The sequence below is a fragment of the Helicoverpa zea genome, chromosome 17 (genome assembly GCF_022581195.2).
Source record: "Helicoverpa zea isolate HzStark_Cry1AcR chromosome 17, ilHelZeax1.1, whole genome shotgun sequence".
Classification (NCBI taxonomy): domain Eukaryota; kingdom Metazoa; phylum Arthropoda; class Insecta; order Lepidoptera; family Noctuidae; genus Helicoverpa; species Helicoverpa zea.
This window is the reverse complement of record NC_061468.1, coordinates 251,177-261,222: the sequence shown is the minus strand read 5'-3', so window position 1 is coordinate 261,222 and position 10,046 is coordinate 251,177. Positions and strand designations below refer to the sequence as shown.

The window sequence follows — 10,046 nt, the reverse complement described above, 5'->3', positions numbered from 1 at the left end:
CGCAGCTGTCGCAATCCCGGCATTCAGCCGGGATCGCCGGGATCCCGCGGGATTAACCCCGGGACATCAGCAGGTGCAGCGCTATGTCGCTAATTCCGCGGATTTATCGCCAGTAAATGTTGATGGAGATTTAAGGGGATTTGCTGTGATTGAGATCATTGTATGTGATTAATTTAACGTGTATAAACAGAGGAACTGAACGTAAGAAATAAACATTGATAATTCTTACGGCCAAGCTTTTAACGATCATAGGGTACGTACAATTGTATCAAAGTAGCTTCTTTAGGTGGAATGAAGTTACGAAATAACCACCACTATTAGCTTCCATGTACCTATGTACGTACAATTATTCTGTTAGGCTTCAACAGCTTATTCAACTGCACGACTCGCAGTGCCTTTCATAGTTTCAGCAAAATAAACCACATAGATAGCCCACTTACCCGAGCACACTTAATTCTGACGTGATGCGCAGTTGTCATTTTATTCAAAACGTACCTGAAACAATGAAAAGTAACTCATTAGAACATTGCAATGCATGGCAAAAGTACATAAGGTAAACGCGGGTGAAGTCGTCATGCCCCAATAGTCGTCAATTAATCTAAAAACTTTTATTTATTATTTCTACTGAACTTAAAATGGGCTGGTTTATATGTCAACATATTGTTGATAATATATTGCACAATTGAAATGACAATACGGGGTTTTAACGGTCATGGCGTCCAAGATATGTTATTCGAAACGTGTGTGCCCTAACAAAAAAGTTTTTTCGTGAAGTTCAGCTGTCAAAAGTGAAACTCAGCACGTGGTTTTGTGTTTTGATTTACATAACTCCAGTGGGGTCTGTGGTATGTTTCTTTGTTTAATTAGATAGTTAAGTTTATTTGCTAACGATGTAATATGCAATTTGGAATACTTTTAACATAGAAGATATATTTTTTTAATGTGACAACTATTGGTACTTTAAAACTCCCATTTGACCCAAAACCCGTCAATTTTAGAATTATTATGACGACTACTGGGACGTGCTCAAAAATTGCACCTAAACTCGTCATAATGAGGATATTTTGTGTTTTACAGTACAAAATGCGAATAAATAGCTAATATCGGGACTTTTACAAAATTGTTAACTCTCTAGAACAAACATATTTAAGGTTTAGACTACATTTGTTGATAAAACTGCGTTTCTTTTAAGCTTTTTTTTAGGGGTACATTTTACTCTGCTGGTTCTAGATGCACGTACACAGTCATGTTATTCGATTCAATTAATATGTTTCTTAATGGCTAAATCCCCTGTTTTCTATAAGTATGCACTTTCTACGAGTGTTTTTTTTAGGTATATATTGGCCGCTGTAGGCCTCCGCCATTCGATTAAGGACACGCGATACACATCTACCGCTTTGGGTACAACTACCACTAGCCTTTGTTTCTACTACGCTTGGATTACAATTTGTGGCAAGCAAAAATAGACTTGTCTTACACTACGCTTTTCGTTCGAAATAACTGCATGTCGTCACGCGTATTGTACCGCGTCTCCCTAACGTGCCTTAATAGCGACTGTATAAAAATTATGTCATTCAACTAGTTTCGACACAAAAAATATTAAAATCAGTTTTAAAACTAAGACATAGATTCCATCTCTGTCACTTCTTTGCTTGTCGTATTCGATATTGATGGGTAAAGAGTAATCTTAAGTAAGATTTTTATATTTAAAATTGTATGTACCTAGTCATTGCATGATCGTAATTTTGAACCGATGATTATCCCTGTATACATATACTATAGAAATGAACCCAAGGACAAGGCTATTGCATTGAGATGTTAGTGGATTAGGATATAGGAAACTATAGGAACTATGGCACCTGCCGATGACAATGTATAAAATATATGTTAAAAGGCAGGTGGAGGCTCGCCAGCTCACTTACTGGGCCCCCGGGAATCAGTCACTGAATAGCAACAAGAGGGCAATACATGAGCGGCTGAAGGGTGAGGATACCTCGGCGGACTTTAAACGCAGATCACGCGCTCCCTGCGGGTCCAGCATCACCGGCCCAATCGTCACTTACCACGAGGCACCTACCCTCCGAGCCGGGCTACTAACCCTGCTCTAGCGACTCCACTCTGGACGGCCAATGAAGGCAAGCCAGAGGCGGAAGACCTATCCCCCGTCTTGTTTCACTCCGGCCAGCCGGAGTGAAGCAGGACAGGGACAGTACTCGGTATATATAGCCCCGCGGGGTCGCTACTCCCCGTCATCCGCCTCAGATGTCCTGCGGGGCTAATTAAGATTATTATTAGATATCTCTTCCAGACCTCGGGACTACAGAGTTCCGGATTTTTGGAATGCGAACGTGGGGCCGAAGCCAACACGCTGAAGCCCTTTATTGTGATGGGATGCTAATATAATGGACTAGGAATGGGGAAACTACGGGAACTATGGCACCTGCCGATGACAATGTATTAAATACATGTAAAAATGGCAGGTGGAGACTCGCCACCTCACTTACTGGGCCCCCGGGAATCAGTCGCTAAATCGCAACAAGAGGGCAACAGGTACATGAGCGGCTGAAGGGTGAGGATACCGCGGCGGACTTTAAATGCAGATCACGCGCTCCCAGTGGGTCCAGCACCACCGGCCCACTCGCCACTTACCACGAGGCACCTAATCTCCGAGCAGGGCTGCTAACCCTGCTCTAGCGACTCCACTCTGGTCGGCCAATGAAGGCAAGCCAAGAGACGGGAGACCTATCCCCCGTCATGCTTCACTCCGGGGCCGGCCGGAGGTGGGGGACAGTATAAGTAAACTCTTTCTTAAATATTTTAATAGTAATAATTTTACTCGTGCTACATATGCACATGACTGCATGGTTATATACGATACGATTACGAAATATGTTTTATTTATAGACTGATTTTGTGATTCCAAGCGTTTGATAGATAGGAATATTAATTAAAATGCAACTATGTATCTGTTTTATTGAATACCTGCTCTTCTAACAGATTATGACCTGCTATTCTAAATAGGGGTTTGGTTTTCTATCTATCTACCTAATGTTTAAAAGGCATAAGTATGCTTAACAAATTCAAGCACAAAAAAAAATGTAAATAACTTGAACCTTATGTTCAAGAGCAGAGAGTTTACATTAGCATTAAAAGTTGACGAGTACTGGGAATATTTGACGAGTATCCGTACAAATCAGACGACTATTGGTACAAATCGCCCTTTTTTTACTTTTGCCTTAATAACTACATAAACCCATGAAAATTATTAAAAAAACATTAATTACTTAGAATAACGAATAAATACTCTATCACGTCATGTAAAAATTTTCATTTTCTATTGAATATTTAACACACAGTGGCGCTTCAAAGTCGGTGATTTCCGAAATCCGACGAGTATTGGTACGTTTACCTTAATTAACTAAATATAAGTAACGTTTCATTTAATTTCGAGTACAATTATTTAATTGTGCTGAATGTTGCGGACAAAAATCTCGTATTAGGCAAACACTATAATTTTTCGAACGTAAAATAAAAGAAAATTTCGATAAATAAATCTGTCAGATATTCGTAGACAGGAATTACGAGATACGTCAGCTAAGCACAATTTATTGGAGCCGGTAACCGCGGCCATTGTGCCAAAAACCAGCGCGACGCATAAATCTATGTGCGGAATCAATCGCGCGGGAGGTTTTACTGTCGCCTGTCTGCGGGCCGGCTGATATGCGGCAGTATATGGGGGGTAACGTGTTATTTCGTAATATAATCAATAATTAAATAAACGTCAAGTAAAATTTGCAAGGTCCGCATTAATCAAAAACGGCAAATATTCACATAAAAAAATAATTTCCCAAATTGGTCCAGGCCTCTTTGAGAAATCGTGGACAAATATAAAAACCCATTCGAAATAAGAACCTTCTCCTTTTTGGGAAGTCGGTAAATGATGAAGAAAATATTTCGTACAAAGTCGTCTAACACCAATTTGTCAATAAAACAAGATCTTACCGACTATTATTACATTAACATACCCGTTTAAAACTAAGATGTCTCTCCCACTTGAGCTTAGGACCAGCAAAACGACAATAACTTACAATGCCTAAAGCTAGGCATTGTAAATAAGCTTACTGAAGTAAGCCCTGTATTATATAAACACATAATTTGCTTATATACCATACAGTGGAATACACTTTAATGAAGAGTTATATTTCTCCAGATTAGTGCACACAAATGAGGTGTGTTCACATTGTTATACGGCACGACAATTTTCTAGTCACATAAAGGTAAGGTAAAGAGTGAGCGGACGCCTAAGTATGATATAGGTATTTCTGTTTGGGACGAAGAATAGTACAAAGTAGTAGGTATTTATGTGGACAAATACAAAGTTGACATTTTTCATATTCAACTGTAGATAAAAAAATATCCCGTAACTGGCTAAGATTGACAGCGACTTCTTACTTTATGACAGATACAATAAATTACGGTGACCAATAAAAACGTTTTCGCAATAAAATGGAAAATAAGCAGTCTGCTGGCATTTGATAGTTAACCCATGCATCATACCATTTACTTTTATGTTGAGCAGTTCTTGTGATAAATCTCAATGGGGTAAAGGTTCAACATTTTCAGTAGATATATAGCTAATTTCATTATTTTCAGTTTAGATCTTACTTACAATATCTTCCGAAGCCAGTTATAAAATACTAGCCGTTTTCCCGCGGTTTGACCCGCGTCCCGTGGGAGCTACTGCCCGCACCGGGATAAAATATAGCCTATGTTACTCGCAGATAATATAGCTTTCTTATGGTGAAAGAATATTTAAAATCGGTCCAGTAGTTTTTGAGTTTATCCATTACAGCCAAACAAACAAAGTTTTCCTCTTATTTATTTATTTACTAGCTTCTGCCCGCGACTTCGTACGCGGATCCTGTCCCTTATGCCAGCGACTACGGGATCAGCAAAATCAAAGATCTGAATCGTCTGATATTGAATTTTAAGGGCCCGTTGACTTGAAAACAACGGAATACGCATAATCATTAGAAACGTTCCATATATTTAATTTTTGTACTTACTTCAACGGCAAAAGCACAGCAGACTAAATAAAACGCTGAGAACTGAACCGCAATAGACGTGACCATAGGGACAAAAGTAGTGATTCTAATTAGTCCGCATTTACCTAAGTTGTGTGTGGCAAAAATATTACACGTATTATTACGTAAAAAAAACATTAAATATTACTGAGATGACAAAGTCGTGGTGACTTAGTGGAAGTCGTGGTGGTTTAGTGGGTAGAGAACCAATCTCTCAAGTATGAGCGTGCGTCTTTGATTCCAGGTCTGGCAATTACCTGTCAATGCAACTTTTCTAAGTTCGTATGCACCTACTTTCTACGTATATTTTGGATACCAATGACCGTTATTTGGAGGGGATGTTAAACTGTAGGTTCCGGCTGTCATTGAACATTCTTGGCAGTCGTTATGGGTAGTCAGAAGCCAGTAAGTCTTACCAAGGGGTGTTGGGTTGAGCGGGTAACCGGGTTGTGGAGGTCAGATAGGCAGTCGCGCCTTGTCAAACACTGGTACTCATTTGCATCGTGACTGGAAGTCGACCCTAACATAATTGTCACAAAGGCTCTTGAGATAATAACGACAATAATAAAATGAAATATAAGCACCGCAGGACATCTGAGGCTGATGACGGGAAGTAGCGACCCCGCGGGGCTGTATATACTGAGTTCTCCAGGGAGAGTATACTGTCCCCCATGTTGCTATTCAGTGACTGATTCCCGGGGGCCCAGTAAGTGAGCTGGCGAGTTTCCACCTGCCATTTTTACATGTATCTAATACATTGTCATCGGCAGGTGCCATAGTTCCCGTAGTTTCCCCATTCCTAGTCCATTAGCATCCCATCACAATAGCCCAAGTAGTTTTCATCCACAGTTAGCAATAGTATAGCACAGAACCGGGGATTGTCTTTTTTTTAATGACGTTCACCGGGGATTGTCCTTGGGTTCATTTCTATATTGTATAAAGGGATCGATCGTCGGTTTTGTGTCACCATTTCATTAAAGTTGTCTCAAAAGGGCTTCAGCGTTTTGGCTTCGGCCCCATGTTCGCCTCCCAAAAATTCGGAACTCTGTAGTCCCGAGGTCCGGAAGAGACATAAGTAAAAAATAATAATGAGATAAAACGCAACAAATTCGGAGAGTGGGGGCTCGTGACGCCACATCTAGGTATGTAAAATTTGTACTAAGCAGTGATTTAACACAAAATTCAAGCGTGTTATATCTTCGTTATTATTTGTTTGTGAGAAGGAGAAAAGAAAAAATTACGTGTCCATTATTTTAGGGTTATCTAAAAGAGGAACCAATTACTTTTTTTGATTCACCATACTTATTTCATAACATTCATTTCTATACATTTCAAGTGTAGTATTGCTCTTGAAGTTCCACATCAGGTGTTCCAGATCTTCGATTTTTATACGTCAACAGAGAGTGCTTATCAGATTGAACAACTTTTGCTAAAAAGTCATACCTCTATATGCTATAGTCTAGCTGGGCCCCTGGATTTCCACATCAGGTGTTTTAGATCTTCAATTTGTATAAGTCAATAGAAAGTGCTTATGAAATTGAATAACTTTTGCTAAAACGTCATACCTGTATATGGTACAGAGAAGCTGGGCTCTTGGGGTTTCACATCAGGTGCTCCAGATCTTCAAATTTATTATTTCAGCAGAAAATGCTCATCACAAGAAACAATTTTTGCCATGGCACCATTTTTGTATCTCTTATAGTTTTGTTGGTCTGTTGGAGTTCTGCATCAGGTCTTCAAGTTTCGAAGATAAATTATAGCCTATATGTTGACCAGGCTTAATACTGATACAACAAAGAAAAAATTATTGAAATCCGTTCAGTAGTTCGGAAGATTAGCGTGTACAAACAAACAGACATACAGACATACAGACATACAGACATACAGACAAACAGACAGAATTTTTTTTTTGGATTTGTGCTCCACTACTGTTTCTAAACCCCACCCAATTATTATTTTTTTAATATACTCAATGTACAGACACAGTTTTTTTACAGATTTATTATATGTATATATATAGATATAAAGGAAGACTAACAGCTAGTACAATAAGTAAAAATACATGCATTTGCAACATACAGCCAATTACAAGTCTTCACTGATATACTACACAATAAGTTTAACATACTTATGTAAATAGCAGTACCTACCTAAAATCTTTATAATATTAGTATAGATATATTTTTAAATCGGTTTATTCAGTAGGTCGTACTTGAGATTACTGCATTTAAACAACAAACCAACCAAGTCTTCTTTTTATAGGCTGAAGTACTCCCTAAATCCCGTGTATCATTGCACCCACACACTCAGGAACCCAGCAGCTATCAAGCTAATGTTCGTCTGAACACACAGCCGTGTCGCCCTCTACGTAATTAGCCCATCCGTCATCACAATCAGGATTAATAAGCTTTATTAACGAACACATACTGCTAAGTAAAGGATTTGTTTGTTTAGTCTGTTATGTCGTAGTAAAGGGTTATTTAAAGTTTGAAGGAACATTGTCTAGTTGCTCTCATAACATGGTAATGGTAGGTACGGTCAACCTATACATAATTCACACGAAGTAATTAGTGACTGTACTAAGTAAGCATATCTTTTAAGACGTTGTGGATACAAATAGTTGTATTCTGGATAGACATTGTAATTAATTGTTAATGGTGGATTGTGCCTAGACAACAAGTACTATGTAAACATAATGGGAAAAAGCTTTATTATGCGCGCACGTTCAGCGATGCGTCTGAGTAAGTCTCTAATTAGTAAAAGATTCAAACTAGTGATAACTTAAAGTTAAATTAAAGGTAATTAAGAGAAGGTAATTTAATTGATCATAACAAATTATGTTTTATTTATATAACTTGCTGGAATAGATAATAGAGTTTTTTTTTGTATTTTACTTCGAGTAAAGTCTCATAGTATCTCTTAGTTTCAATCAACATAAGAAAAGCTCATATAGTTCTCATTACGTCGCAAGTTGCTCAGCTATTTACGAACAAAGTTCCGAGAAGTACAGGTCGACGACACAAGGACGTTGCACATCCGTTATATTGCACGCGCACCTGATGCGCATACATAATCACCTATGTGTTGTAGACATTTCAATATTATTGCGCATGTTATTATTACACTACATAAAAAACAAGCTGTTTAAAATTGTTTTTGCTAACTCGCACTTGACCAGTTTCCATTGATGAACTTGACTTCATTTGGCGCCGCTACATTACGAGGTTACAAACAGCCACGAGTAAGCAAATTAATTATAATTACTGTTCCCAGCAACGACCACTCACAGCAAAAACACCATGACACACCACATCTATGGGACACACCTTCGGCAATTAACTAACAGGCTACTAATTAAACAAGTGACAATTAAGTCTGCTGATATAAAATGCGCCAAAGAGATAGATCGCAACAGTTTTCAAGATGGCGGACTCAAGATGGCTGTTTGCCCGCGCTTTCTGCCTCGTACTCATGATGGGCTCGGCGATGTCCTCCAAGGAACTGCTGACGAAGATGACTGGAGGGTTCACCAAGGTCGTGGATGCGTGCAAGACTGAGGTAAATATTTAAACTAGACCCCTCTGGCCCCTCGAAACCAAATCAGAATTCCTAAGGTATATGATGAAGCTACATGGTTCCTAACTCGTTTGTCCCATAGTTGAGCGTGGGCGACCACATAATGCAAGACATGTACAACTTCTGGCGCGAGGAGTATCAGTTAGTGAACCGGGACCTGGGCTGCATGATCATGTGCATGACAGCCAAGCTTGACCTCATCGGGGACGACCAGAAGATGCACCATGGAAAGGCTGAGGAGTTCGCCAAGAGCCACGGTGCTGGTAGGTTGACTTGCCAAAGTACATGATCTATTTTTAGGTGTTGTTCAAGTTACTTTGAAACTTAACGTTTAGGTATGTGCCTGGATTTGACAACTTAGTCCACCGGGAAAAGGAAGAAAGAATTCAAAGTTAGTTTATATATATTTACACCTTTTCCAAACGATTAGTTTATTCGTGTAAGTAACTCTAGAATTTAATAGAAATTGTAATAGCTATCAATCTTTTCTCCCCAGACGATGCCCTAGCCAAGCAGCTGGTGGGCTTGATCCACGGCTGCGAGACTCAGCACCAGGCCGTCGAAGACCACTGCAGCCGGGCCCTGGAGATAGCCAAGTGCTTCCGCACCAAGATCCACGAGCTCAAGTGGGCGCCCAGCATGGAGGTCATCATGGAGGAGATCATGACTGCCGCATAGATGGAAATGGACATAGCAATGGGAATGTAGTTGGAGGAATGGAAAGAGCTGAAGGAGAGGAAAAGATAGAAATATAAAGAAGGAAAGAGGGAAGAATAGGAAAAAAGCTTTAGGTGATTTTAAATTTAAATGCGTTGGAACATTTTTTTACATAGCTTGAGATTTAATAACGTAGGTAGTATTGAGAGAGGAAGATTTGGGTCATTCTTTTTTTTAGTAGGATTAATTTGTTGTCGCTGTGGTGTGTAGGTAGTTTTTAACTGGTAAAAAACAACGCGAAAGGCATGTGTAAGTAGAATAATTATAGTCTTAAAAATAAATAATCGTGTTTTGCAATACTAACCTCAGGGTATTTCCGGCAAGTTTTACTAATAGGTGGTATGTGTTATACATACGTATAGTTGTGACTAACAATAATTACATCTCCCTGAAATCGTCAGTTTCTCTGTTTCTCTCTTTCTCCGTTTATTGTGTTTAATAAAGGTTTTTAGAAATTGTTTTATTGTAATTAGTGGTGTTTACTATTTTGGTACATCAATGGCTTTTACTTCGAATGGAATAATCGAGTTAACACCAATCACTGGATGTCTGATTCAGTTTCCCTATCTAAAGTTTATTTAAAACTTTCTGCTTTACCAAAGTATAAATGGTTTACAGGTTTACGTATCTGACGATACATTCCAATACGAATCAATTACTAACTTCAAT

At 39.0% G+C, this 10,046-nt stretch overlaps 1 protein-coding gene across 1 annotated transcript; it reads left to right on the top strand.

Annotated features, from left to right (window-relative positions):
* The first annotated feature begins 8,495 nt into the window (after positions 1 to 8,495).
* LOC124637993 (general odorant-binding protein 1-like) lies at positions 8,496 to 9,846 on the top strand. Its single transcript, XM_047174761.1, has 3 exons — positions 8,496 to 8,642; positions 8,743 to 8,923; positions 9,157 to 9,846. Exons 1-3 carry the CDS (start codon positions 8,508 to 8,510, stop codon positions 9,336 to 9,338), a joined length of 498 nt encoding a protein of 165 aa, XP_047030717.1. The 5' UTR covers positions 8,496 to 8,507; the 3' UTR covers positions 9,339 to 9,846.
* The last annotated feature ends 200 nt before the right edge of the window (positions 9,847 to 10,046 follow it).

Bases quoted from the DNA above. Each gene is read 5' to 3' on its own strand.
- LOC124637993 (XM_047174761.1), top strand. From the start codon at position 8,508: ATGGCGGACTCAAGATGGCTGTTTGCCCGCGCTTTCTGCCTCGTACTC. The intron at 8,643-8,742 runs GTAAATATTTAA...TTTGTCCCATAG, and splicing joins TGGATGCGTGCAAGACTGAG to TTGAGCGTGGGCGACCACAT. The intron at 8,924-9,156 runs GTAGGTTGACTT...TTTTCTCCCCAG, and splicing joins CGCCAAGAGCCACGGTGCTG to ACGATGCCCTAGCCAAGCAG.